Source organism: Cervus elaphus, chromosome 10 (genome assembly GCF_910594005.1).
Source record: "Cervus elaphus chromosome 10, mCerEla1.1, whole genome shotgun sequence".
Classification (NCBI taxonomy): Eukaryota; Metazoa; Chordata; class Mammalia; order Artiodactyla; family Cervidae; genus Cervus; species Cervus elaphus.
In genome coordinates this window covers 15283164-15310839 of record NC_057824.1, presented here as the reverse complement: position 1 = coordinate 15310839, position 27676 = coordinate 15283164, and the positions used below count along the sequence as shown (strand labels likewise).

Here is a 27676-nt window from a genome sequence, read left to right as displayed (position 1 = left end):
TTACAAAACAAAACATCTTTATTTGGTCCGTCGGAGCCTGAGTCTGGAAACACCCATGGGGTCATCCTACGGGGATGGCGCTGACGTTGATAAAATAGTCTCTGCATCAGAAGAGCTGCCGTATGTACAAGGTTAAAAATACTCACAGCTCAGAGTAAGAGGAGGAGTACAAAGGGGGCAGGGGTGGGGGGTGGGGTCTAGTGCTTCTCCAGGTGTGAACCCCCCACTCAGAGTAACAGGAGGAGTACAAAGGGGGCCAGGGGTCTAGTGCTTCTCCAGCTGTGAAACTGCCCCCCCTAACCCCACAGCCCCATGGAAAGCGAGGGACCATGGGCAGGGCCGCTCGCTGCCAGAAGGCTGCCGGGCAGCAAGGCCGGGCACCCAGGAAGCGGCCTTAGTCGTCCCCAGGCAGACAGAGCTCAGGGCTGAGCAGACAGGGAGAACGCTGGCTCGGCGGGAGGGCTGTGGGGCTGGGGCCCACCCTGATTGCGCCTGGACACGGCCCAGGGGACTCTGGGACTCTGCTTCTCCTGCAGGTCAGGTGGTGCCAAGCACGGGGCTGGGCCCAGGCCCACCTGACCACCACCCCAGCCCTGGCCCAGGGCATGGCTTCGATCCTGGCTGGCGCGCCAGGAATTGCATAGTGTCCCTCCCCACCCTGGTTCAGCCCACGGTTGCCGGGCACCTGCCTTCTCAGACCCTGCTGGGGCTCTAGGGACCCCTGCTGGCCGCATGAGGGCTTGGGGGTGAGGTGGGATATGGGGGCAAACTGAGGGAAAGGGGGTGGTCCCTACTCTCACCCTGGGATCTTGACCTCTGACCTCCCCAAACTGGAGTGGTCCCTGCTCTCATCCTTGGGCCCTGGCCTTGATCCCCTAAAATAGAGGTGGTCCCTACTTTCACCCTGGGGTCCTGGCCTGACCCAACAAAGGGCTGGTCCTTGCTCATCTCAGGATCCTGGCCTCTGATCACAAAACGGAAATGGTCCCTGCTCTCAACCTGGAATCCTGACCTCTGACCCCTACAACGAGGGTGGTCCCTGCTCTCATTCTGGGGTCTTGGCCTCTGACCTGCCCAGATTTGGTTTTGGAGCACATGGCTGCCTGACCGGAGCAGGAGACACAGGCCCATGGAGAAGGGGCAGCCTCACCCTGATCCTGGAGATTGGAGCCAGACCTCAAGGTGGGTTGGTCAGAGAGGCTGGCACACAGCCCCCTAGAGCTGGAGGTGGGTTCGAGGTAATCTGCTGGGTGGCTGGGAGGCCCTGGGCAGGAGGGAGGGGCGGGGGGAGGGCCAGGGGAGCTGTGCCCGTGGCTGGAGCTCCCTGGGTGGGGGTCCTGAGATTGTGGTTCAAGCGTCCTGTTGGGGTCTCCCTCATAAAGTGCGTGTGGGGGCAGGCGGGTGGGGGCAGGGAGGTCACAGCGGCCGGGGGCCGTGCAGGCCAGCGACCTCCGGCGTGAGTGGGGGGCTGTGGCTGCCCTTGGAGGCCGTCCAGTCGCTGAGGAAGGCCTGCGCTGCCTTGCGGTGCGCCAGGCGGTGGGTGATGGAGAAGCCGGCGTTTCCTTCCAGCTGTGACAGGATCACCAGGACCTGCCTGGGGGAGGGGGGCCGGTGAGGGCCTGCGGGGTCAGCGGGCCCCCAGGGGCAGGGTGGGGCGGGGCGCACCTGTGCAGAGGCGGCACGCTGTCCTGGGTGCGCAGGCTGCCGCGCGTGGACACCACGTTGAAGCTGTCGGAGCAGTCGCACTGCACGTGCAGGTAAGACTTGGGGTGCCGGTTCTCCACAACCACGATGAGCCCCGCCCAGCCGTGCGTCAGGTAGTAGCAGGTCATGCCCTCGCGGCCCTGGCCACAGGCAGTGCAGGAATGGGTGGGCGGGCCGTGGGCAGCCACCTCCTGCCGCACCCCCAGGGTCCACGCCCGCCCACCCACCTCGTGCCGTTCGCCCCTGCTCTCCGTGAGCAAGATGATGGCGTCGGCCAGCGTGGTCGGCTGGGCCTCCACGGGCTCCACCATGACGAGCCTCGAGCTGTACACGGCCAGCACGTGGCCGGGCGCCTCCGGGGTGCTGCGCGGGGCCCCCGCTGAGGGGCTGGAGGCTGCAAGGAGCACCGAGGGAGGGAGCGGGTAGCCCTCCTCCTGTATGCCACCCAGACCGTGTGGGCGGAGCCACGCTGATGGGCAGGGTATGGGCGGAGCCTGGGCCCTTGTGGGCGGGCCCTGCTGATAGGGACAGTGTGGGCGGAGCCTGGGGGCTGTGGGCAGACCTGGGCTGTGTGGCGCGGGGCCTGGAGCCGTGTGGCCACCGGGTCACCTACCCTGCAGAGCGGGTGGGCCTGGTACAGGGCCCCAGTGGTTGAAGGCACAGCACACCACGGCATACTCGCCCGGCTCCAGCATCACGTCACAGTTGACAAACTTCTTCACGGCGCGCTTGCTGTGGGCTAGCAGGCGGCCCAGGCTCAGGCGGCCGCCGCTACCGAAGGAGGCCCGGAACACCAAGACACACATGTCCAGGAGGTGACTGTCCACTGAGTCCGCGCGCCTGGGCGAACGGAAAGGTCGCCAGTGGCCAGGCCCCACCCCTAGACCCGCGACACCCCGCCGTCCCGCCCCCAGTCCGCCGGGCCCACCTGCTGCCCTCCTGGAAGAGGGCAAACTCCAGGGAGGCGCGCTCCAACACCGTGAGGGCCGTCACGCCCACCGGCCCACTGGCCGAGCTGGGGAAGCTGCCTTGCACCCGAGCCTCCTGCCAGTCTGAGTGCACCTTGCAGATATCCACGGAGTCGAAGTACCTGGGCCGCGAGAGGATAGCCAGCTGAGCGGCCTCCACCCAGCTGCCTGCATGGCATGCAACCCTGGGCAGGGTGACCGCAGCAGGCTCTCTCGGCTGCTGGCAGTTCTTAGAATCTATGTTCAGAAACCCCAGTCCTGGCTGTTGTCTGTGGACACCGCCGGGGGCGCCAGGCCCTAAGGCTGACCCACGGGCAGAGTCCCAGCAGAAGCACCCCACGCCATGCAGTAAACAGGCCGAGCTCCTGGGAAAGACCGCTGTATGCACCAAGGTGAGCGGTGGGAGGTACCTGACGAAGTCACTGTACTCCATCCAGAAGACACCCTCGCTGCTGCCATGCGGCATGAGCTCACTCCGCAGGTGCCCTGGCCAGTGTGGCCACTCATCTGACCAGCTGCCGTTCCAGGAGAAGCGGCCCCACGGGTTCCGTAGGCGCAAGAGCCTGTGGATAGACCACAGGGTTGGGGGCCACACCCATGGCTCCGCCACGCCCATGGCCATGCCCTGCCATGCCCATCCTTACCTGGAGCCCTGGACATCCCGGACATCCAAGATGGAGTAGGCGTGGCGGGGACGCAGGCCTAGACTCTCATAGACAGCATCGTCCACCTTCATGTTGCCCCCACCACAGGAGGCGCCCATGAGGAACCTGCGCAGTTAGAGCAGCCCACTGACTGGGGCCCCTTGGTATTGGGGTGGGCTCTCTCTCTAGGGGACACCTGCTGTCCTGGCCTGCCTCGGGGAGGTGCAGCTCCAGGAGGGGGTCTCCCTGACTGTGGGAGACCCACGAGGGACGCCGGGGCTCAGGAAGTGATGGGCCAAGCTGAGGCGGGCAGGCCTGGGTCCCTTGGAGGTCTGGCAAGGCTGGGGGCCCTGCCAGCTCAGTGATGCTGCTCCCCAAGGGGTGAAGCCATGCCATTGCCCACCACAGCTGAGGGCAAGGGTCCTGGGCCCTCCCCAGACTCCGGCACGCCAGAGTTCAGAAGCCCCCACTCCCCCAACCTGTCCACCCTGGGGGCTGCTACTGCCAGGTGCCACCATGGAGCTCACTCCACGTGGACCCCGAAGGATGTTGACGGTCATCACAGGCCCAGGTCAGGACAGGGCCTTCTAGGTACAAGCCAACGGACAGCACCCTGCGTGCCCTCACCCCATCTGAGCAGGTGAGGTGGCCAGCACAGCATGGGGAGCTGGGCCTCCCAGCTGTTGTCAGCCCATACCAGAAGTATCTTGTGAAACATGGGTGCAGATCAGGGCGCTGGCCTGACTACTCCTGCTGCTCCAGGCCCCCAGCATGGCTGTCCCTCTTACCCAGCCTCTTTAGAACTCAGCATTTTGGCCCAGATGAGATCAGTGTCCACCGGTTCCTCACGGGGGTTCGTGGAGCTGACCTGCAAAGCCAGGCTCTCACAAGGGGCACCGGTGAGTGTGGCCAGGCCCTCTATGGCGCGCCCGGCCTGGAGCGCAAAGTAGGAGCCGTGCAGCTTGGCCAGCGCCTTCTCGATGAGGGCCACCCACAGCTGCTTGCGCTGAGCCTGCGGAGGGGCTGGAGTCGTGAGGCCGCCACCTCTTCCTGCCTGCCACCCGCCTGCCCGCGCCCCCACCCACCTGGGAGAAGAGCAGGAAGCCGGCCTCGTCGCAGGGCAGCATGTCGTCCACCAGCACTGTTGTCCATGTGCCGTCCTTGCACAGCCTCACCTGGTAGGCACCCTCTGCACACAGGCTGCGTGTGACCATCACCCGCTCAACCAGGTCCGGCCGCTCAGCAAGCACTGCCAGCGCACTCAAGAACCTGCACGAGACCGGGGTTCAGGGGGAGCTTGGCCCGCCCGCCCCGGGTGGGAGCCCCATACTCACCAGCAGTTCCCCAGGAGACCCTGCAGGATGTCGGAAGGCCGGAGCGTGTGGAACACGGACCAGGAGGTGCCGTGGTCCCTGAAGACGGAGCAGTTGATCTCGTGCGGCCGCAACCACTGTCGCACACGCTGCTGGACACTGTCACCCGCGGGGAAGCCCACAGACGCGGGCCCGGGGGGGAAGCTGTCGTCCACAAAGTTCACACTGTTCTGCAGAGACCACGGCCATAACTCAGGGCAGTCCGAACCCCACCCCACCCCGAGTGTACCCAGCTGCCTGAGCCCGAGAGGAAGGGGGACAGAGAGCAGCCCTCAGCCTGCAGATGGCACGGCTGAGCTTCGTGAGGCCCATACCACCCTGTGCAGGCGTGGTGGACTGCAGTCAGCCAGGGCACAGCAGGCTGGCGACGGGCCAATGGGAGGAATGTGCGCCCCAGGGGACAGTGCGGGGCCCAGCCTGGAGGCTGCAGGTGTGGGGCGCCAGAGGCCCTAGGAAGAGAGGTGGGGGGCCTGAGGGGGGCAGCGTGGCCGGGACACAGCTCTGGACGGGCTGCCGGCAGCGACAGAGGGCAGCAGCCCAGGGAACATATCCCCCCAGGGCCCTGGGGGTGACACCCTGGGCTTAGCCTCCTGCAGTCCAAGGGCAGAGAGCACGCAGGGCACCTGTCTCAGCTGGGGCTCTGCAACCAGGGGCGGCACCCGGCCTGCCTGTCCCCACCTTCCCATAAGGCCACTGCTGCCGGTGCTCACGCTGGGGGTGAGGGGTCAGCACCCTTGCGGACACGGAAGGAGAGGGCCTGAGGATCTCAGGTGACCGGTCACATGGGGGTCACCGGAGCTGAGGCTCGGGGGCAAAGGGACCGCACCTCCCGGCAGAAGGCCACGATGTCCTCCCACAGGGCCTTGGCCTCGCCCTCGTCCGTCTGCCGCCGCTTCTCCACGAGCACGCTCTCCCTGCGCCGCAGCGGCGCCACGCCCCGGCGCTGGGCCGCCAGGAGCTGGGGGGTGTGGCAGGTGGCACAGTGCTTGGCCCGAGGCGCGTTGAGCAGGGTGCAGGCAGGGCAGGCCCACTGGCCCGGGCGCTCAGATGGCGCCACGGGGAGGGGGCGGCCGGCCTTGTGGGCTGGGCAGGGCCCGGGCCTGTCTGCACTGCAGTCGGGGCAGTGGGCGGGGGCGTCGCCGTGCTCCTGGAAGCCGTGAAGCTTGGAGCAGCCGCACACCGTGCACCGGGGGGTCGCCGTGGGGTTCCTGAGCGTGCACCTGGCGCACGACCAGGTGGTGAAGTCAGGGCTGGAGGGGCTGGCCGGCGTGTAACGCACGCTGTCGCCACCCAGGTCAATGATGTCGCTGCCCGGCGTGGTGCTGCCGGCCTCGCAGTGCGCAGGGCTGGCGGGCCCCGGGAGGCGCAGCGTAGGGCCCCCCTCGGCCGCCTCCTCCTCCAGGAAGCTCAGTCGCTTGCCTGACAGCAGCTCCGCCAGGCGGGAGGCCCCGGCTGCGGGCCGCCCCAGGCCCTGGGGGGGCCCCTTGGAGCCGGCAGAGGGCGAGGGCTGGGCGGCCTCAGGCACCGGTGGCTGCAGCTGGGGGGGCACCTCGCGGCGGCTGCGAGGCACAGGGTTGTTCTGGAGGGTGGGCGAGAACGGGCTGAAGGGTGGCCCCCGGGGGGGCTCCTGGTCCACGGCAGAAGGAGGGTTGGCCTCGGCACCTTCCCCAGGCTGGGCAGGGGCCGGCACGCCGGGGAAGCCTGCAGGAGCCACAACTTCCGGGACCACAAGTGCCTCGGGAGGGATCCTGGGCAGCGAGAGTTTCCGGGGCCCCCCGCAGGCCGAGCAGGAGCTGGCCACGGGCGTGTTGTGCAGCGTGCAGCGCTGGCAGGCCCAGCCGCTCCCAGGCGTGGCCGCGCCCCCCTCCTGCCCCTCCGCTTCTGCCGGCCGCCCACCCGCTGGCTCCACGGCCACCGGCCCCGCTGTCCGCAGGGGCCCCGCCTCGTCCCGGCAGCTGCCCGGGGGTTCTGGGGGCGCCCCGTTGATGATGGGCAGCGGGGGGGCCCCTGGGCCGGGCTCAGGGGCGAAGCCGCACACCTCGCAGGCCCCCCTGCCCAGAAGGTTGCGGAATGTGCAGCGGGCACACGGCCACTTCTGCTCCTCCACGCTGAGTCGCAGGATCTGGTCCAGGTCGGGCTTGTGCCGCGGGGCCTCGCAGATGGAGCACTGGCGCTGGCCAGCCGGGTTCAGGAAGGTGCAGCGTGCGCAGGCCCACTCCCCGACCGCGGCCATGGGCCCGGGCGAGTGCGTGTGGCTGCAAGGGAAGGCCGTGGTCAGGGGTTTCTGACAAGGGCGTCAAGAGTGTCAGGGGGGAACGATGGTCTTTTCAACCAACGCACTAGGAAAATTGGATCTAAATGCTAAAGAAGGAGTCAGACCTGTACCTCACGCCGTATTTAAAACTTAACTCAAAATGGATCAATGACATAAGCATGGGAATGAAAACTATGAAACTCTTAGAAGCAGAAAATGTAGGTAAATTTTCATGACCGTGCAAACGAAGGAGAAAACAAAAGAACATCAAACCTAACATCTTCCATGAATCAAAGGACACCATAAAGAAAGTGAAAAGATATCCTACGGGAGATAACGTTTGCAAACAGTGTCTGACCAGGGTCTAGCAGCCAGAACGTATGAAACGTTCTTAGGACCACACGACAAAAACCTGGCTTTAAAAATGGGCAGAGGATTTGAGGCGACTTTCCCCAGAGATCTGGAGAAGCCCGTGGAAAGCTGCTCAGCGGGTCAGTCAGGGAAATGCAAAGCGCACCAGCCCACCCGGCAGGACGGCTGCCAGGACCTGGAGCTGGAGAGACCTGGTCTCCCACGTCGCTGGGGGAGCGCGGAGTAGCACAGCTGCTGCAGGAAACCGTTAGATGGCTCCCCAGAAGCTACAGAAGGACCACAGTTAGGACCCAGCAATTCCACCCCAGGTACGTGCTCTTCACCAGCACACATCCACACGTGCTCAGCAGATTTGCCCACAGCAGCCAACTGGTGGAATCAAGCCAAGTGTCCATCAATGAGTAAATGGACAAACAAGACATGGAACACCATTCAGCAGCCAGGAGCGAAGCGCGGACACACGCCAGCACTGGGCCCCGACACGTGGCATGATTCACCCACGGGAAGGTTCAGGATGGGCAAACTCAGAGGCAGGAGCCGGCCACTCCCGCGGGCTGAGCAGGGTCTCAGCCTCACCCGCCGCTCGAGGCCAGCCCGCATGGGGGGCGTCCACGCTCTCCTGCTGACGGTAGCTGATTTGCTCGGCAGAAACATCAACTGTTCTTTTACAAGAAGGCGTGGAGCTTGCGCTTCTCATGCTACATTTACGCCAAACACTCCAGGAAGAAGGAAAACTTCCCTCTTCAAGACACAAACAGAAACCCTCCCCCAAGCAGCATGATGGTTCCTGGGCCCAGCGCAGGCTGATGCTGCCTCCCCGGGTGCGTGGCTGAGCCTTGGGGCTGTCCACAGCTGCCGCAGCGCCCAAGTGCTGGACGCACCCTAGCCGGGTCAGCTTGGGCTTCTGCGTCACCGAAGCCTAAGAAACCCTCCTGCTGCTCCCCAGCGAGAAGGCCCGCGCGGCCACACAGACAAGCCACACACACTCTGGAGCCCAGGCCCAGGCTTGGACGGCCGCCCCGCGCCCCGTGTGCCCCCGCAGCCTGGGGGAAGACTTGGGCCAGCCCTTGGCTCCAGCCCCCAGTGGTCCAGGTGTGCTGAGCACACACAGGAGGACAGGAAGCCTAACCCTACACCCCTCACAGCCCAACAGCTGGCCGGGCCCAGGCCCGGATGAGCATGAGGCCACACTGGGATCCTCGGCTGGCGTCCCGGGAGGGCGAGAGGCGGTGCGGGCTGCCTCCCTCAGGGACCTGTTCGACCCATGCCTCAGTCTCGGTGTCACGGGGTGGGCGGGGACGAAGCGGCTCAAGGGGCAGCGGCGGGGTGTCCAGAGGAACCTGGGCCTTCACCACCCCAGCCCCAAAGCCAGGGTCACCTCCCAGCACCCTGATGCACCAGAGCCTCCACACAGACGCTCCCAAGCACCAGGCGCTCTCAGGGGCTGGGCGCCCACCCTCAGGACACAGCGAAAGCCGCAGGTGGGGTGGACAGCACACACCTGCTCAGCCTCGGCTCTCTGGGCTGCAGCCTCGGCCCCAGGTCAGAGGCAGGTGGGGGCGGGTGCTCCCGGGACACGGGGGCTGCAGCAGCTGGGAGACAGCCTTTGGCTCCCCGGAAAGCTAAGTGCAGTAAGTTGGGTCCCCACTCAAGGACCCCGCTGGTCAGGCCAGCAGACCTGAGGCCGCGCTGCCCGGCAGGACGCCCACCTGACCCTGACCCCCAGCTAGTCCCAAGGGGCACACGGGCACCTCCCTCCAATGTCACCCTCAGCCAGCCTTGCACCATCCCCTCGGCCTGTGTCCCCAGGGCAGGCCTGCAGCTCTCAGGGGCCGACGCCCACACCAACCCCAGGTCCTCTGGGCATTGCAGCTCCTGGTCCACATGGCGGTGGGACCAAGCCCAGACCTGCAGGCTCCTCAGTGGAGGGGGCGCTGTGCGGCAGGTCCCCACGGGGCCCCTCAGGGCAGGAACAGCTTGGCCGGGCCACCCACACGCGTGTGTCCACGTGTCCAGAGGAGGTGTGGGGAGCGTTGGCCTGCCTCTGCCGCACCAGCCCCCCGCCTGCCCCTCTCGTGTCTAGTCGGGTGCCTGTGGATTCCTCAAGGTCACTGGCGGCTCTTCCCCCTGACTCACTCTAGGAGGCACAGCTAACTGCTGGCGGCGCTGGGCGGGAGAATAAGAGGGTGCGGGCCGGACCGGTGACATCTCTGCCACCCGCCTCGGGGCCCGTACCCCTCCCTGAGGCCTAGTAATCCCCCCCTCCCCAGCGACTTGCCCTGAGAACGTAAATACCTGGAAATGAAAGGACACATGTGCGTGGAGAGGGTGCGAGGAGACGCTCTGGCCCCGGGGAGACGCCGGTCACAGCAGCTTGGCGACCACCCTGCATGCAGGCAGGACGGCGCAGGGAGGGTGTGGAGAAACCAGAACCCTCCCTGCGTGGCTGGGGGCCTGGGAAATGGCGCGACCACTGTGGAGAGCAGCCTGGCAGCTCCTCAGACAGTTAAACGTAAACTTACAGTAAACACCAGCAACCTCATTCTGTGTAGCTACACAAGGGAGGTGACAACACACGTCTGTACAAACTCCTCTCCACGCACATCCACAGCGGCAGAGCTGCAAGTCCGAGTGCCCATCAGTAACCAGCAGGTCTATTTCACACGGCAGAGCATCGCTCAGCCATAAAGGGGCGAAGTCCCGACACTCGCTACCACGCGGGTGGCCCGAGAACACAATGCTCAGTGAGAAGCAGACAGAGGCCACACACCGTGTGATTCCCACTGTGTGAGCAGAGCCCCTGACGGCAGGTGAGTGCCATCCAAAGCCAGCGCTGACGGCACAGGGAACCGAAGCCCTCTGCTCCCCAGCCGTCCCTCTGGACCACGGGCCTCCATGACTATTCACAGGGGTTGCGCGGTGACCCCCAGAAGCCTGCCAAAACCCAGGTCCTGCTCCACGCACGGGCCGGCCGCCTAGATGGTGAGCCCAGGACACGCTCGTGGCCCACACACACCAGGTACTGTCCTGCACAAGTGAGCTGTGTCTGAAGAAGTGCCCGCTGAGGGCCACCGGCGGAGAGCGGTATCTGCAGCCCCTGAGGCGGGCTGGGGCCCCAAGGCGGCCAAGTGCCACCTCTGGCCCAAGGGCGGTGGACTCTGAGTGTCTGCTGCGCCCCTTACCCTCCAGCCAGGCTGCAGGACGCGGAGAAGCTGGGGTATCCGTGTGTGGGCAGTGTGGCTGGGCTGCCCACCCCTCACCTCGGCACCGGGAGGTGGAGCTCGCCAGGGGAGCCTGGGTCGAGTCCAGCCGCAGCTGCAGCTGGAGGACGTGGGCGCGTGGAGGGAGGCTTGTCAGCGGGACCCACAGCCCCCTGCCCCCTGCAGGCAGCCACGTCACAGGACAACACGCGTGCGGGCCACGGCAAGGCCGCAGGTTCCACAGGAAGCAAGCAGCATTCTCGGTGCGTGCCGTGCCCCCAGCCCCACCCAGCGAGCAGCTCCAGCAGCCGCTGCAGTGCCAGCGGACAAGCACGCCCCCGGCCCGAGGCGGTGGCGGTCCCGGCCCACCGTCTGCGGTCCTGAGGCCCTCAGCCCAGCTCCGGGGGCGGGGGTCCTGGGTGTGCTCTGCCCAATGAGCAGCCCGAGTCGCCCGGGTCTCTGGGGTGAAGAGAGTCGCCAGAGGGCCCTAAGGGACAGGGCCCGCTTGTCTGGGAGGCCCCCGGGGGCCACCCCTGCTCCACCTGCTTACCTTCGGGCCCGGGGCCGCGGGAGCGGGTGCTGCCGGGTGCCCAAGCTGTCGCCCCACACGGGCCCCCCGGGGCCGCTCCTACCCCAGCCGGCCGCTGCTGGGGGCCCCGGGCAGGGCGGTCCCCGGGGGAAGCCGTGGTCCGACTCGGTCTCGGCGGCCAGCGAGGAGGCGGAGCTCCCCATGGCCCCCACGGCGGCCACACTGAACGCCGGGCCTGGTCACAGGGCGCCGGCGGTGGCAGGCGAGGCAGAGCATGGAGGAGGGCGGCCTCGAGAGCCGGGCTGGTCCGAGGAGCACAACAGAAATGACAGAGACAGAGAGAGAAGAGACATGTGACTACGGCGCCCGGAGGGTCCCAGCACATGCGCGGCTTCCGGGGCAGCAGGGCCACCACCAGGGTCCCCCCTGCCCCGTGGCGCCCCCAGCATGGCCCTCTTGGCGCCCCCGCGGCGAGGCGGCTGTGCCACATTTGCTGGCCTTCAGAATGGGTCTCACCCTGGAAAAAATGATCGAGGAGATATTTAACCAGAGAAAAGAAGCTGGAAGAGGAGTGCCCAGTAGGGCTGGTGAGCCCTGGGCACTATCCACAGTCACCCCCACGGCCCTTACAGAGGACAGCCTCCCCTGACCCGGCGACGGTGAGCAGGAAGGAGCCCAGGAGGCTGCCTGCTCTTGGGAGGCGTGGGCCCAGGTACACCTGTCCTGAGGTGGGAGGTGGGGGGGGGGGGCGGGGGGCGTCTCCTTTCAGATGAGGTGAGTCCCAGTCAGGCCAGGGAAGATGCCTGGGCTGCCTCTGGGCCGCCGTGGCTGTCCACTTTCCTTTCTGGTCTGCCTCAGCCCAGGTCCAGCACCCACGGCCCCCTCCCAGCAGGCACCTGGGGCCCAGCAGGGCAGCGACTCTGTGGGGGGAGGGCCTGGGCCCTGTCCTCAGTGCTGCAGTCAGGCCAGCGAGCCGGGTAGCAACACGCCTGCCAGACCTATTCCTCCAAGGGACCGAGACCAGGGCTGGACAGGCTGCCGAAGGCCCGGGGCCCCTGAGAGTCACCCACCACTCAGGCTTCCCCTCAGCTCGACCAGAGCCAACTGGGTGTGAGGGGGGTCCCCAGTGGCTGCAGAGCCAACGCCCCCCACATCCACTGACAGGAGGGCCGCCTGGTGGGAGCGCCCTGCGAGCCGCAGGGATCACTTCTCACTCCCAACAACCATGTGAAAGGACAGGCACAGGGGATCGGAGTCACGTCGCCCGACACGCCTGACACGCCGCCAGGCCCGCCTGATGTCAGGGTGAGGCCCGTGTGAGCCCGGGACCACCCGCCTCAAGTCGCAGCCCTTCCCCTCCTACGGCGGACGCTCACCCCCACGGGGACGAGTCACACTCAGGCGGCGGCCGCGTCTGGAGTCCTGCGCCCTGGGCTGTGAAGGGGCGCTCACGGCGCCCACGCCGTGGGCAGTCAGGTCCACGCTGAGCTGGTCCTTCAGGACACCTGCCCCTCCATGGCAACCAGGCCAGCCCCCAGCCTCCTGCCCCCACCCTGCGCGGGTACCTTCCCGGGGAGAGACTCCGAGCGTCTCCAACACTCCCTTTCCGCAGCCAAGCCCTGAGCGGGCGAGGCCTTGAGCTGAAGCTAAGCAACAAAGGTGCCCACGGAGCAGGAGCACCCACGCCCGAGTCCAGGGCTGACCAGGAGCTCGGCCCGCACCCACCGAGAGCACAGAGGACAGCTGGGGGCGGCCCACCCGCAGCCAGAGCCCAGGGGAGCGAGGACAGGGCCTGGCCTCCGTGCCGCCTCGGTCTTGGGGTGGAAGGTGGAGTCCTGCAGCAGGGAGACAGGTTGGCACCCCTGGCTGATGGACTCTGGGTCCTGGCGATAAGCCTGCGGGCTGGGCTACTCCAGGGCCAAAGTCCAGACCCGTCCAGTGGGGAGGGCCAAGTGCCTGGAAGACCCACCCCCGAGCCTCGCCTCCAAGGCCGAGCCCAGGCTCCAGGGCACAGCCCGTCTGGCGGCAGGGCCTCACACTGAGCAGTCTGGGGCCTGACTCGGCTGCTCCTCGCTGCCTGGTCCAAGGCCACCACTGTCTAGGCCGGCCAGGGCCACAGGGGACAAGGCCTCCGCAGCCTGGCTCTGCCCATGGCTGCGGCCACCAGGGAAGGGTGCGTGGGGCGAGGGTCAGGGCTCTTGGCAAGCAATCAGCGAGACTCCCCGGGACCCAGGTCCTGGTACCACTTGCCCACGGGCCACACGCCTCCTGTCCTTCCCAGGTGCACTGTGAGGCCCAAACACCCCCACCGGCCAGGCCAGGACCTTGAGAAGAGGGCTGTTGAGATTCTGCTGAGAGTCACCATCAATGTCACTTAAAAACCAGCTGCAGGAACAAAACAGAAACCAGCATTCCACTATCTGGCCCGGGAGGAAACAGTCCGGCCGCAGACCCTGCCTGCACATGCTTCAGGCAGCCGCTATCTCCACACCTCGGCCCCGCCGTGTTCAGCCATGGTCCAGATCCTGGGCCCGCCACCCCGTACGGGTCACGTGGCCAGCAGGGCTCCGCTTCCAGGCCCCTGCTTTCCAGGAGAGAGGGGTGGAGACAGTCCCCCAGAGTGACACCCACAGGTGAGGGGTGGCTCGCCGGCAGGGAGATCGGAGGATGAGATGCAGGGTCCCGGCGTGTTCTTTGTCTCTAGTCGTACCCACTCAGTCGAGCGTCAAAAAAAAGGAAACTTCTGCCAGGGAGCCAGGGACGCCACCACGACTTCGCTTTCCAGTTCACAAGTTCAGAGCCGCTTGCTGATGGGCGCATGCCTCTGGCACTTCCACATTTCTGTTGGCCAAGTGGCCGCAGAGCAGCGCGGCCTGGGTGGCTGGTGACCGCAGGCTTCATGGGGACAGAGTTGCTTCAGAGACATAAAGGTACTGGAGCCTCCGGCTCACGCCAGGGAGGCAGACGGGCCGTGGGGAGCGTCTCTGCAGCCGCCTCTTCAGGAGCGGTGGGTTGGGGGGGGCCCTGGCAGGGCCGGCGGCAGGCGCTGCCTCCGCTCCAGGCCTGGCCCAATGGCCGAGGAAGCGAAGCCATGGGCGCTTCCTTGGGACACGGACACCGCGGCTCTTGTCAGTAGCAGCTATCAGCCTGCTTTCCCTCTGATGTCTCGCAGCGCCGTCTAGCCCTGGCCCGCAGTCCGGCCACCAGGGAGGGGGAAGCAGACAGCAGGAGCGGGGCCGCTGCTGGAGGGAGATGGTGCCGCCAGGACAGGCAGGGAGGCCAGAGCCCCGGACAAGTCCTCACTGGAGGGACGGCGTGTCCTGGGGGCGTCAGGAGGTCCCCGCTGCTCCCCCGTGGCCCCCAGCTCCCTGCACCGTCCTGGCAGCACCAGCACAGCCATCCGCAGGGTGACCCAGAGTGACAGGTGTGCCTGGGCAGGTGTCCAAGTCCAAACTCCACCCATACCCTCCTTCCCCTCATCCAGGAAGGCGGAGACGGGCTGGCCGGTCCTCTTCCCCAGGAGGCTGCAGGTGCCGTTCTGGCCCCACGCCCCTAGAGGCCCCTCTGAGTTCAGAGCCAGGTCACCAGGGCGGCCTGCAGCTGACTCAGGATGCTCACTGACCACCTGCCTTGGTGCGGCCGGGGCAGTGCTGGGCACGGGGAGCCGAGGACACCAAAGGGACGCCACAGGCCTTCTGGGCACTCTTGGTCGGGGGGGGAGTGCTGGGGGGGGGGTGACCCTGCCTGGGAACCTGGCACAAGAGGTTAGACAAGAGAGACACCACCATGTCCCTGCTTCAGGACGCTCCTGCGGGTGCCAGGTGAGAGGGCAGGAGTCAGTGCGGGCAAAAGAGCAGCTGATCCGGGGGCAGGGAGCACCCGGGCGGAGTCTGAGCTTGGGCTCTTACACACCCAGCCCCGTAGGCTCTTCAGCAACCCGCTCAGGCCCACGAAGACATCCATGGTTTTAGAGAACCTCTAGAGTGCAGAATCCTTCTTCCCGAATAAAAGACAAGCATCGGGGGCGGTGGAAGCAGGGGCTGGAAGGACTGGATGTGCAGCCCACCCATCCCTCTCCACAGCCTGGCTGCCCTCAGCCTGGGCCTCTTGTCTGTAAAGCGGGGCTCAACAAGATGCTGTCTGACACACGGGTCCAGAGAGTCTAATGCAGAGCCTGAAACCAAAGAGTTTCAGCAAAGTGACCCCGTCCAGAAAGGTTTGAGGACCCAGCCGCTTCCTGCTCTCAGAGCACCTGGTCTGGGGCAATGGTCCTTAGAGCAGAGACACTAGGTAAGACCGGCTCCCTCTCTAAAGCCTAGCAATCACTGAGTTTAAGCCTGGCTTTCAGGAGGTCACGAGGTCACCAGCCTGGTTGCTCACGGGGAGCAGCTCTAGAGAGCTTCAGACGCAGAAGAAAAGAGAAGTGCTCCTCTCGGGAGCAGAACAACCCAAGAGGAAGTGAGAGGTGCCTGACACCAAGGCCAGGCCATGCCCACCAGCAGAGTTGCAGAGCAGGGGCTCCCAGGCTCCCCTCCCATCTGGGGCCCTCCTCCAGGCACCTGGGCCACGGAAATACTACCCTTCTACCCACGGTTGAGAAAGGCACTCAGAAGTGGAAGGATCAACTTACCCCATCTCCCCTGGAGCCCAGCTCTGGGGGCGGGGGGTCCTCCCACAGGGGCTTAGACTGCCCCCAGACGCAGGCAGAGGGAGGGGGCCCCGCAAGAGGGGCTCTCAGGAGAGCACAGAACAACCAAGCACCCAGCTGAGTCCCAGCTTCCCCACAGTTCAGCAGGGCTTGCAGTCACAAGATCCCGAACTCCCAGGCTGGGCCTTACTGGGGTCCTGTTGTCTGCAGTCTGGTCACAAACTCCTGCGTGTTAAGGGGGCCCGAGAGTCAGCCCCGTCAGGGCCATTTGATCACACAAGGCTGCCCTGGCCAGGATCAGAAGGGCCCCCCTCCTGTGGGCAGCCCGGTGGGCCGGCAGCCCAGCAGACACTCTGGGGGGCCACCATGGGTAACTTTTCGGTTCGCTCCAGCGCCAACAGGAAAAGAACAGTAGGAGGAAGCGAGGTTGGTGGCCAGTGGGCAGACAGGACGCGCCTGCTCCCCCACTCCACCGGGCCGGGCCGGACACTTCCCCTAACGCCGCCGCGGCCGGGACACTGACCGGAGATAAGGGCGCTCAAGGGCAGGAGGGGCTGAGGCCGCCTCCCGCGTCTGCAGACCCTGGGCTGGTCTCCCGCTGCCCGGCGCCCGAGGTCCTGGCGGCTCCCCTCTCCAGCAGCGTCCCCAGCCCGACCAGGACCGGCCAGTGCCCAGGAGGCGCCGCCCGTTGGCCACGGCTTCCCGGGGGTCCAGGCCGCGCCCCCGGCCTGGCCCGGGCGACGGGACTCACCTCCGCAAACCCGCGGCGCCTCCTCAGTCCCCGAGGCCCGGCTCGCTCGCCCGCGCCGGCCGGCCCACAACTTGTTCTCGGAGGGCGGGCGGGCCCTCTGCCGTCGGCGCGCGGCCCCGACAGCTTCTCGCTCTGAGTGGCGGAGCCGGCAAGCGCACCGACCCAGCCCGGCCCGCGCCGCGCCCTGCGCCGCCTCCGTAGCGTAGCGCCCGGCCGGGGCCCCGTGGCTACGGCGCGCCCGGGGCGCACGCGGCGCTGTGAATCGCGCGCCCGAACTACGGCTCCCACAAGGCAGTGCAGTGCGCGGGGCAGGCCGGGAGGCGGAGTCCAGGACGGCGCGCGGGGCAGACCGGGAGGCGGAGTCCAGGGCGGCGCGCGAGGCAGGCCGGGAGGCTGACTCCGGGGCGGCGGCCTGTAGCCGCCTCGACTTGGCGCCCTCCGACGTCCCCGGCAGTCCCGCCCGCGGGCGCCGAGGGAGGTGGCTGAGCCCGCTGCCGGGCGGCGAGCCGTGCTGGAGGAGGTGCCGATGAGGGAACGAGGACTACAAGCCCCAGAATGCCCGGGCCGTAGGAAGGGGCGGGACCTTCAGCGGCCCGGCACGACGCTTCCGGTTTCCGTGCGGGGAGGTGCCAGGCTGCGGCCGCGGATACGGTTGTGGCCCCTGAGGACCGAGGGGCCCGTAGACGCGCCAGCTCCCTCCCGGGTCCCTCCAGACTTTCTGTTTCCTCAGGACCAGCAAAGGCTTTACGGTCCGACGCTCCAGTTTCGCTGGACCGACAAGAGCGGCGCCACTCGTGGGGTGACCTGGGCGCATGGCGTGTCCGAGCCCCGGGTTCTCCTCGGCTAGCGGGGGCACCAGCACCCCCGGGCCGCCGGAGGACCGAGGGAGCCACAGCGCACAGCTCGACCCCTGGCAGGGAGGAAGCCAGTGTGATGCCTGGGGCCTCCGAGCAGAATCGGCCCCTCAGGCGCGTTCTGTCCCTGCCTGTCGGACAGCAGGAGGTCACTCTGATAACTCAGCAGCCGCGGAAGTGGGGGGTAGACCCTGCCCCTGGCCCCCTGCCTTCCATCGCCTAGGGCTTCTGGAAACAGCAGTACCGCCTGAAAGAGCTTTGGTGTCAGCGGTTTACCTGGCGCCCGCGAAGCACGGGGAGACCGCAGTGAGGAGAGGGGACGCTGAGGGCGGAACTCCGGGACCCTGGTTTCCGGGGGGCGTGTGGAGCCGGAGAAGGCACGACCCACGCGGGAAGACGGGCGGGAGGCCCCTGGCTAGGACAGATTTAAGGAGAGTGGGCGTGGTCCAGTAGTGCCTCCACACAGAGAGGATTTCTGCACGGGGAGCTGGGTGATGTTTGCTCCAGCGTCTGGTCGGTAGGACCTTCGGGGACAGCGCTCAGGGCTCCTGGAAAACCTCCATCTCTCCAGATGCTGCAGCCAGGACAACTACGTCCCCACCCTGGGTGCTCAGGCTTCAGACACAGCCTCCAAAACAGCCCCTTCCTGAGTGCCCGCGGGGACTCAGCCCGCCCCCAGCTTCCTCACCTGCAGGAAGGTAGCAGTGACAGGCCTCTGACCAAGGCCTGGTGGCTGCAGAATCACTTGAGGACAGAGTCAAGGGCTGACTCCTAGTGGTGGCTCAGTGACCACAACTCCCTTTCCCTCCCTGTGCATTACCTGGGGTGACTGGGTCAGAGCTGATGTCCACAGCCCTGTAGCCTCCTAACAAGAAAAACAGCTGAAGTTGAGGCAGGTTCCTGCCAGCTCACTAGTCCTGGTTGGGGGCTGGGTGGGGAGAGAGCAGGCACATCCCAGCCCTGCTTGGTGAGGGGCACGGCCTGCAGTAGTGGGGAGGAAGGGACAGGTCATGGTGAGCCGCGCTAAAGAGGGCCATCAACCTGTGAGCATCTCAGAGGTACCAAGGTGCGCAGGTGCACGTTTTAAGGAACCGCAGAGCAGAGGGTGACTTTCAGGAGATAGCTGCCTGGAGGGGAGGAGAGACCCTGGGGGCAGGTCTCCCCCCTGCTCTTCTCGGCTTTGGGACACAGCAGTGAGGACACCCAGATGCTCATGAGGAGTAGAGGGTCTGTGGGGACGTGGGCACAGGGACCCTCCCTGGTGTGACAGGCACCGGGCAGTTGAGGCCAGCCGGCTGAGGACTGGACACACCTGTGCTCTGGCGGGGTTTTACATGAGGACCTGTAACCACTTGTTTTGTGAGATGCCCTCACGGGGCCTCCGTCCCATGGTCTCTGAACCTCCAGCAGACAGAGCGACAGGCACTGGGGCCCCTGGGCTGGGAGTGCAGAGTGGCCACCCTTCAGCGTGGACAGGCCTGAGCTGGCCTCAGCCACAGCCGGGCAGTGCGTGTGGGACACGATGAGCCCGGGGCCAGGGCAGCTGTGCAGGAGGGGCAGAGCCTTGCTCTGTGCACTTCGTTCACGAACAGGCCAAGACCTTGGCCTCCACAGCTCTAGCAGCGTGAGGGAGGTGCTGACTTGAGACAGGATCCGCTTTGGGGCTGAGGGTGGAGGGTCCTCCTGGGTGAGACGCCCTCTGGCCTCCTGTGTCCCCTGCAGCCTCTCCAAACTCTGGGCACACCCTGCCTGGGCCGGTCCTGTAAAGAGCTCACTAGGAAGCCAGGCCCTGCCGAGTCACATGCTCTCCCAGCCCACCCTGTGCAGAGGGGGCTGGGACCCCTGCAGGCCAGGGCAGGGGCCTCAGAGTTGGCTGCTGGGACCAGCAGGGCTGCAGACAGGCCCCTACGTTTAGGAGGGGAAGAGACAGTGGGATTCAGGGAGAAACCCCTGCCTGGCTCTGGTTTACCTGACAGAGTGAGAGGGCCCCCCAACACACACACACTCCGCTTCTCCTCCTAGGCAGAGATGGGCCCTACAGGCTCCAGACAGGACATAACCGTGTCAAAGCAGAGGCACTGACTGTCCTGGACCAGCAGAGACTCCCTCAGTGCCTCCAGGCTGGGGACAAGGCCCTTCCAGGCGCCCACTGACCCCCCTGAACCCGCTGCAGCCACTGGGCACCCCAAGTGCTGAGCCCCCCTCCTTGCACAGCTCCACCCAGAGCCTGGGGTGAAGCCTGCAGCCCAAGGCCTGGCCTAGTGCTGCCTTCCCTGGCTGCCCTGGGCATGTGACCGTGGACCGGGGATGGGGGGACAGGTACAAGTCCCAGCTCCACTACTGAACTCGGTGAGGCCCTGAGTCGACTCTGGGGAGCCACCCCTTAGCACCAGGAGCATGGAGGGGGGCCTGATCCTTTCTCTAGGCCCCCTGGAATCTTGGCCAGGGTGCAGGCTCCAGGCAGAACTCCCGTGACACATCCACCCCTCCAATTGCCCCCCACAGTGCCCAGGCCCCTGGCAACTCTCTGATTCTAGTGCCCCACCCCCAGCTGAGGACGAGGCCAGGGGGCACTGCTTCCTGCAGGCAGGCCCGTCTGCGGTCACCTGGAGCCACGTGGTTAGCAGCCCTGACTCAAGACCCTCTCTGCCCCACTGGGTTGTCAGGCAGGGCCTGTCTCCACCTGCGTCTGGTACACAGGTACCTCAGTGCTGGGTGTCACAGGCACCTAGCTAGGGGATCGAGTGTTGGGGACTGCTAGCTGACATCCCCCTTGAAGTCAGACTTGGCCACTCACCCTTAGAACCACCCGAGCCCTCCTGCCCTGGCCCCCCTGTCAAGCCTTCCCCCACAGTCTCACGGGGCCTGTGCCTCTCCAGTGTCTTCCTTCGGGTGCTCTGTGCCTGCCCCTCCTGGAGCCCTCTTGATCCATGATTACATGGTCCATGGGTTCTACCCAGCTGGCCCCTGGCACCATGTCAGCAGCCAGGCCACACTCAGGGCCTTGTCCTACCATGAACACAGCCCTGAGGCCCCACCGTATCGCCCTGGCCCAGGAGGTGCCCCAGTTGGGCTCCCCTGGGGGCCCAGCCTGGCGGGGCAATCCCGCACACCGCCTCTGGGAGGGGCTGGCCGGACCAGGCTCCTGCTGCCCAGCCCAGGGGATGCTGCAGGGAGCCTCTGGCCAGCCCCTCGGCACTGCCTCTCACTGGTGTTGGGGCCCCTGGGCGCTCACATCCCATGTCATCCAGGCTGCTGTCACGTGGCCGGGAGCTCTTTTTTGGGGTGAAAACAGGGTGAGCGTGCAGGTCAGTGCCCGGCGTCTGCGAGAAGGGCTCGGGGCAGCTCAAGTTCACAGAAACAGACGCAGGCTGTGTGGCGGGGCATGGCAGGGCGGGGAGCAGAGTTCCAGTGTTTATTATTGTACATATATATATATTTCATGTGTATACACAGATAGTTTTCTCTCTTGGAAGTATTAAAAAATTGATCAACCTTCAATCTATAAAAAATACCTACTCTACATGATAGAAAAATCTCTCCTCCAAGTTTACACTGATTTACACCCAAGGCTTTCCCCAGAATGTACAATACGAGGCAACATCTTAAACCTTAGTGTAGAAGGTGGGCCACGCAGAGGGCGGAAGGACACAGGGCCACACACATGCTCACACGCTCGCACGCACACACACTCCCTCACGTACATGCTCACACCAGCAGGGCCCCCACCCCACCCGCTCCAGGAGGCTCCTGGCCGCACTCAGGCCCTGGGGCAGGCCCGCAGCCCCGGGGGGTGACGCTGCTGCTCCTTGAAGGAGCCCCCAAGCCACCAGGAAGGCCCTGACCTCTGGACATGGGAGCCAGCCCTGCCTGGCCTCCTGCAAAGTGCACCTGGCAGAGAGACCGCAGCTCCTGAAGACCTCTGACTCCCGGAGGAAACTGGCCCCAGACGTGCGGACTCCTGGGAACACTGGACATCTGCATGGGGACCCCCCACCTGGTGGCTCACACATCATAGGATTAGTGCAGCCAGGGTGTGGCTGGGGGCACGGTCCTGTGACCCGCAGGCCCCCAGGCTTCACGCTGGACCAAGGGGCCCCTTCCAGTTGGGTGCCGGCCCAAACAACCCAGGAAAGCTGGGGGCACAGAAGCGCCTGGCTGGACTTTGATGGCACTGTCCTCGCCTGCCTATCCCCCCCCAACGTCTGGCGCCAGGGTTCCAGGGCCTGTGTGCCGTCCAGGGGCAGCGCAGGCCTGGACGGCACCGGGCAGGGCACCTGGTGGCCGTGGGGAGCAGCACTCCGGAGGACCCGTTTCCCTTCCTCCCTGACCGGGCGGGAAGCACAGGAGGTCAGAGGGGCTCGCCCAGCCGGAGGCTGTCCTGGAGCCCCTCGTCCGGCCCCACCCCGGCTCAGCTGTGTCCTCCCGCTGGGCGAGGGAGACCAGGCGTGCTGGGCGGAGCCTTTCTGTGGCTACTTGACCTCCAGGATGGATGGGTTGGTCTCCATGATGGCCACGATGATCCTGTCGATGTAGTCTTGCAACCGGAAATTGATCTCTTCCTGCTTCTGAATGGCGTCCATGAGCTGGGGGGTGGAGGGGGCGTGGGGTTGGTGCCTGGGGCCTTGACTGCGGATGCCTGCAGGCCACGTGGGGGGCGGGCTGCGTGGGGCACCTGGGGGGGGCGGGGCCACGTGGGGGCGGGGTCGTTACCTCATCTCGCGAGACTGAGCTGATCTCCGCGGCCAAGGACTCGGAGAAAGCCGTGGAGAAGAGGCTCCTGGCGCCCTGGATGCTCAAGTTGATGATCTGCCCATTGAGCTCGTCATTCTGCTCCTTCAGGCTGCGGTTGTCCTGGGGGACACAGTGCGTCACTCCCAGGCGCACGGGGCAGGCCCTCCCGCCGGGTGCGGCCCCAGCGCACCTGCTTGAGCCTGCGGACCTCCTGCTCCAGCTCGCTCTCCCGCGTGCGGCTGTGGTATTCCTGCAGGCCCACGCTGCTGCTGCGGCCCCTCCGCTGCTCGGCCTCCAGCTTGAAGAGCTGCAGGTGCTCCAGCTGCTTGCGCAGGTCCTCGATCAGCTGCGGGGGAGCAGGCTCAACCAGGCCGCAGGGCTTCTGGGCGGTCCCAGCACCCGTGGGGGCAGCCCCTGCTCACCTCCTGGGTGGCCTCCTTGTCCCTCTGGAACTGGTGCCTCTCGTGGCTCAGGCGGTCCCCCAACTTCCGCCTGTTCTCCTGCTCGTTGCTGAGCCGCACGGACAGCTCCTCAATCTCATCCAGCAGCTTCTGCTTCTCCTGTAAGAAAGAAGGCGGCCATGGACACGCCCGCATGCCGCAGTCCCTCACAGCCCCCTCAACCCCAGGTACTGTGTCTGGGGGGGAGGTGGGACCCACACAGGAGCAGGGGCTGAACCCAAGTGCTCCCAGGTGTCCTCAGGGTGCACAGCAGGCCAGCTGCAGTCAGCCCCTCAAGGACAGCATCCTGGATCAAATCAGGGGTTCATCTACGTGTAACTTTCCAGGCCCAAGGACCCTGAGAAGCCAGGCAGGGCCATGCACCTTTTGGCAAAGGGAGGGCCAGGCCCTGCCTGTCCTGGCTCCCTCAGCCCAGGGGCCCCATGTCACTACCAACCGGGCGGCTCCCTCACCTTGGAGACCCTGTCTCAGGTCCTGGTGGCCCACAGGTACCCCGGGAGGAGCATGGGGAGCCAGGGGGCAGCTCACCTCCTCCAGGCGCTCAATGTTGGCCTTCAGGCAGGGCGTGCAGGACCTCAGCTCACTGTTCTCCTCGTCCAGCTGCTGCAGCCTGGGGCACAAGGACTAGGCTGGGACCTGCGGAGCTGTCCGCGACCACCACACATGCCCACACAGGGGCCAGAGCTCCTCACAAGCCAGGACGGCGTCCACACCTCAGGTGTGGGGAAGCCTCACATTTACAGAAAAGCTGTCGCCACAGAGCGGGTCCCTGGACCCCGAGCCCCTGGCAGCTTCTCGAGACGTCTGCTCGTTCTCGTGGCATCTGTCACACTCATGGGCGACCAAGCCACGGCCTCGACCCAGCCTCCCCCCAACGCCCCGTCCCGTCGGGCCCCCACACCACGACACCATCACGGCTCCTCTGTCCCCTCGGGGCTGCAGCATCTCTGGGCTTCCCCGCTCTTCGTGACCGTGACATTCTGAGCAGGCCTGGCCCTGTGTTTGGTGGGTGCCCCTCAGGCTGGGCTTGTCTGGGGTCCTCTGGTGACTGGACAGGCTGTGGGTCTGGGGAAAGCCCCACAGAGGGGGGTGCCCTTCGCACCCTGCGTGACGTTGACCTGGACCACTGGGTGGTCTGTCTGCCAGGTGTCTCCTTGGTCAGGTTCTGCTTTTCCCGTCTGTCCTTTGTCTTCTAGTCACGGGCCCCGTCCAGGCTCCAGGGACCCCCAAGGGGGCTTCTCCATGTGTTGCTCGGGCTCCTCATTGGCCCAGGCTCTGGCAGAGGCTCCCGCTGTGTCCCAGCTCTGCCCACCCGGAGCCCGTGATGTGCCGCCTGACTGTGCTCCACTACCTCCCCACTTCTGCTGGTTTTCCTCTGGCCCAGTCACATGCCCACCCTTCTCCCAGGAGTCCTGGTTCCCTCACGCCCCTGAACCCCCAGGGCTGCGGGTCCAGGCATGAGGAGCTGCTGACTGAGGTGCACAGGGTGACCCAAATGCCGTCTCGCTCCCTGAGGGCCTCTCGTGGCCCCATCCACCTTCAGCCCCAGCTGCTGCCTGTTCAATCAGCAGGATGGCCCACCCATGGCACCCACAGGCCAGTGCACAGGGCCCCATGGAGAGGCTCTCCCGCAGTCCGCTGACCCCACTGTGCTGAGGTCCAGCAAGAAGGTTGTCCTGGGTGCTGGTGCCGCAGGTCTGCCCCCGGGAGTTCTCTGTCCAGGGAGACCCCAGCACAGCTCTGCGTGCAGCCCCTCCTGCTGCCCGCCACTGAAAATGTGTCCAAATGTATTTTCCAGCTGTGAGAGCCGGACAGAAGCACAGGCTTAAGGGCCTGGAGTCATGAATCACTGCTGCCTGCTGAAGGCCGAGGGTGGGGCCATTCAGTCACAAAGACAGTGACTGCAGGAGGACGGCGGGAACCCTTGTCAGGGACCCCACAGCTGACTGGCACCCTGTGGGCATTTAGGTTCTCGGCCAGTTTTGATGCATGTGTCACCGTGCGTGGACACCACAGACCAAGTTCCTGGTCCCCTCCTGCGCCTTTGTAGGCATGTGCGTGGAGCCTGCTCCCCTTTCCTGACTGTTTAAGGCACGTGCCTTCAGGGGAGCCCAGGGTAATGTTCTCAAGTTGCCTTAAAGAAAGATGGTGACTTTGATTTGGTTGGTGTAATGTCCTCACGAGAAAGATTAGAGAAGGTGACATCCAGGTGGTGTCCGTCTTTGATCCCAATAATCGTGGCCTTCAGTACAGTCTTCCAGTTTTCTTTACAAAGGTTTTCCCACTGTTCCTACAGCTAACTTTGTTCCTAGGCGTCGTGCCCTGGGGTGGAGGGCTGTGTGCTGACAGCGCAGCTGTCTCTCGTCCTTGCCCCTGTCCGCCGGCCCCGCTGGTCCCCATCTCCCCTCCCCGACCTGCCCACCCCCTCCTGCCCCCATCCCCCTCCCCCGCTCCATCTCCCCCCTCCTCCCCCAGTCCCCCTCCCCTGCCCCATCTCTCCCCCTCCCCCATCCTCCATCGCCCGTTCTGCCCCGCTCCGCCCCATCCCCATCTTCCCCTCCCCCCGCTCCCCCACCTGGCCTGCAGGTTCTCGATCTCGATGCTCTTCTCCCGCTCCATCTTGCACAGGAGCTCCTTCTGCTTGCGGGTCTCCTCCAGGACCATCTCACAGGCTCTCAGCTCCTGCTCCTTGAGCTGTTCCTCCAGGGCATTGGCTCTGCCGGTAGAGGGGGAGAGACTGTCCTGAGATGCTGTGCCCGGACCTGGAGAGTGGCCCTGCCCAGAGGAGGGACAGGCAGGCACTGAGGATGCCCCACGGCCACAGCTCTCGTCAAGGGCGGTTCTGAAGCAGGAGACGTGTCCCCCAAAGGAGCCTCCACCCCACACTGAGGGTGCCTGGGCTTCAGACCCTGGCACAGTCCTGACAGCGGGACAGTCCCCATTGTTCTTGGGGGACCTCACCCTCACCCCGGCCTGCACCTACAGTGGCCGTCAGCTTGCTGGGTGTGAGTGGGAGACCATCTCGGGACAAGCCCGAGAGGTGCCTGGCCCTGGGCGCCTCAACCTGCTACTCCAGATTGGGGACGTGGTTTACACACTGCCCCCCACAAGGTCAGATGTAAAGGCAGGTGTTGCAAGAACTAGGGGACAGATGGAATGTCCGCATGGAGACCCCGGCCCTGGTATCTTCCCAGACCACCACGCCTACTTGCAGGAGGCCTCCCAGGACGGCAGGGCTGGTGCGCCCCCAGCTGCCCTGCACACGGGGCTTCTCATCTGCTTTTTGGTGCCTGCACCTCAGAGTACACAGTAGGCTGAAGACCACCAGACACCACAGGAAAGCTCTAATACAAAACGTCCAGAGCAAACAGGAAGAACGACCCGAAGGAGACACAAATCTTGCGGGAGACGCTGCAACTGTCAGCCTCAGAGGCCAGAGATGCCACATCCACGAGACAGCAGCTGTCACAGGAGCGACATACAACAGAGGGAGCTCTTAGCAATTAAAACTCCAACACAAGAAAATTCTGAATTCAAGAGGAACTGAAAGAAAAACACTAAGAATCATCACATAGCAAGAAAGAAGGAGAAAGTCAGAAAACAGGAAAGTAAAGGAAAGGAGAACAGTCCAGAAGGTCTAACACTTGACTAACAGAAGTGCAGACTGACTACTGAACTAGAGAGAAAACGGGAGAAACTACACAGAGGAACAGTCCTAGGAACGATCCTCCTGAAGCTGAGGGAGCCGCTTTCCAGATTTAAGGGCTAGGACCTCCTGCCCCTGGCTCAGCAGCACCCTCCCAGCACCTGGGGAGGGAGCGGGACCCACACAGCCGTGAGCCCAGCGATGCCAGGGCCCTGCTAAGAGACAGACAGACTGCAGAGGAGCGGGCTGCCCGGGGCGGCTCCCAGTGGAATCCCAGACTCAGCCACTTGTCGGTGGTGGGGGGCACTGGGGCACAAAGCCTTTTCCAGACACGTGAGGCCTTAGGGAGCTGGGCTCCTGTGCCTTGAGCAGGGCCTCTGTTTAGAAACCAAGTGGGTGAAGACGTGGAATCTGGAGGATAAGAAAACAAATGTGGGGGACACAGGTGGAACTTGTCACATGCAGGAAAAAAGGCCATGGGGGTTGCAGGCTGGGAACCGCAAGCAGCCCCAGGCGCACGGGCCGAGGGGAGTCAGGCAAAACCAGGAGGAGCGGCCCAGCAGCCAGGCATGGATGGCCTGAGGCTGGTGGGCAGGGCAGGTTGGGCTTTTCACCAGCGTGTGGGTGACTGATAAACGCCCGTCAGGCCAGAAGGCCCACCCGTCGTCTGAGAGAGCTGTCTGGCCACCCCCACCCAGGGCCCAGCACTGTCTCTGAGCCCCCGAGTCTTGGTCTCCTAGTCCAGGGGGACTCAGACATGATGCAATCCTGCATCAGGACAGGTTCTTGGAATGGGGGCACACGCCAGATGCCCCCAGATGGGAAGCCCAGCTAGGTGTTCCAAGGACACAGTGTGGCCCTGGCTGCTCTTGAGGGGCCCTCCCTTGCCCTTTCCTCAGGGAGAGCCTCGCTCACCCCACCAGCACCCAGAGAGACGGCCCGGAGCAGCTGGATGTGGGGCGGTGCCTACAGAACCTAAGGGGAGAACAACCAGAGGGTGGATCACACCTTGTAGGCTGCAAGAGATCTGCACCCTGTGCTGACCTGTGTCCGTGCCCTCACCTGTGTGCCCTCACCTGTGTCCGTGCCCTCACCTGTGTGCCCTGTGCTGACCTGTGTCCGTGCCCTCACCTGTGTGCCCTGCGCTCACCTGTGTCCGTGCCCTCACCTGTGTGCCCTGCGCTCACCTGTGTCCGTGCCCTCACCTGTGTGCCCTGCGCTCACCTGTGTCCATGCCCTCACCTGTGTGCCCTGCGCTCACCTGTGTCCGTGCCCTCACCTGTGTGCCCTGCGCTCACCTGTGTCCATGCCCTCACCTGTGTGCCTGCCCTCACCTGTGTGCCTGCCCTCACCTGTGTCCGTGCCCTCACCTGTGTGTCCGTGCCCTCAATTGTGTGTGCCTGCCCTCACCTGTGTCCCTGCCCTCACCTGTGTCCGTGCCCTCACCTGTGCGCCTGCCCTCACCTGTGCGCCTGCCCTCACCTGTGCGCCTGCCCTCACCTGTGTCCCTGCCCTCACCTGTGTGTGCCTGCCCTCAC

The 27676-nt window shown here is 65.4% G+C and overlaps 3 protein-coding genes across 7 annotated transcripts in view; all 3 read right to left on the bottom strand.

Annotated features, from left to right (window-relative positions):
* CAPN15 (calpain 15) lies at nt 1-16711 on the bottom strand. Of its 4 annotated transcripts, none has more exons than XM_043915723.1 (13): nt 16444-16711; nt 11066-11346; nt 5516-6944; nt 4651-4859; nt 4402-4585; nt 4105-4328; nt 3317-3442; nt 3083-3235; nt 2633-2794; nt 2318-2544; nt 1932-2098; nt 1666-1844; nt 1-1590 (listed from the first exon to the last, which is right to left on the bottom strand). In XM_043915723.1, the coding sequence occupies exons 2-13, from the start codon at nt 11245-11247 to the stop codon at nt 1581-1583; spliced, it is 3252 nt and encodes a 1083-aa protein (XP_043771658.1). In that variant the 5' UTR covers nt 11248-11346; nt 16444-16711; the 3' UTR covers nt 1-1580. The 4 variants fall into 4 exon arrangements, with proteins under 4 accessions (XP_043771658.1, XP_043771657.1, XP_043771659.1 ...); XM_043915722.1 differs by having other exon boundaries at nt 1-1594; nt 16444-16707; XM_043915724.1 differs by lacking the exon at nt 11066-11346 and having other exon boundaries at nt 1-1594; nt 16444-16707.
* On the bottom strand, nt 14223-21281 carry LOC122702129 (collagen alpha-1(I) chain-like). The gene is made up of 10 exons (XM_043915623.1): nt 21012-21281; nt 20533-20668; nt 18672-18961; nt 17574-17712; nt 17094-17428; nt 16216-16984; nt 15883-15917; nt 15675-15731; nt 14667-14796; nt 14223-14608 (listed from the first exon to the last, which is right to left on the bottom strand). The coding sequence occupies exons 1-10, from the start codon at nt 21279-21281 to the stop codon at nt 14223-14225; spliced, it is 2547 nt and encodes an 848-aa protein (XP_043771558.1).
* RAB11FIP3 (RAB11 family interacting protein 3) overlaps nt 20699-27676 on the bottom strand; it is a 60778-nt gene continuing 53800 nt past the window's right edge. For both annotated transcript variants that reach the window (XM_043915726.1, XM_043915727.1), the window contains 6 exons: nt 25068-25208; nt 23021-23102; nt 22454-22591; nt 22222-22377; nt 22011-22151; nt 20699-21883 (listed from right to left, as the gene is read on the bottom strand). In XM_043915726.1, coding sequence (XP_043771661.1) covers nt 21770-21883; nt 22011-22151; nt 22222-22377; nt 22454-22591; nt 23021-23102; nt 25068-25208 — 772 coding nt within the window. In that variant the 3' untranslated portion in view covers nt 20699-21769. The remainder of the gene's footprint in view (nt 21884-22010; nt 22152-22221; nt 22378-22453; nt 22592-23020; nt 23103-25067; nt 25209-27676) is intronic.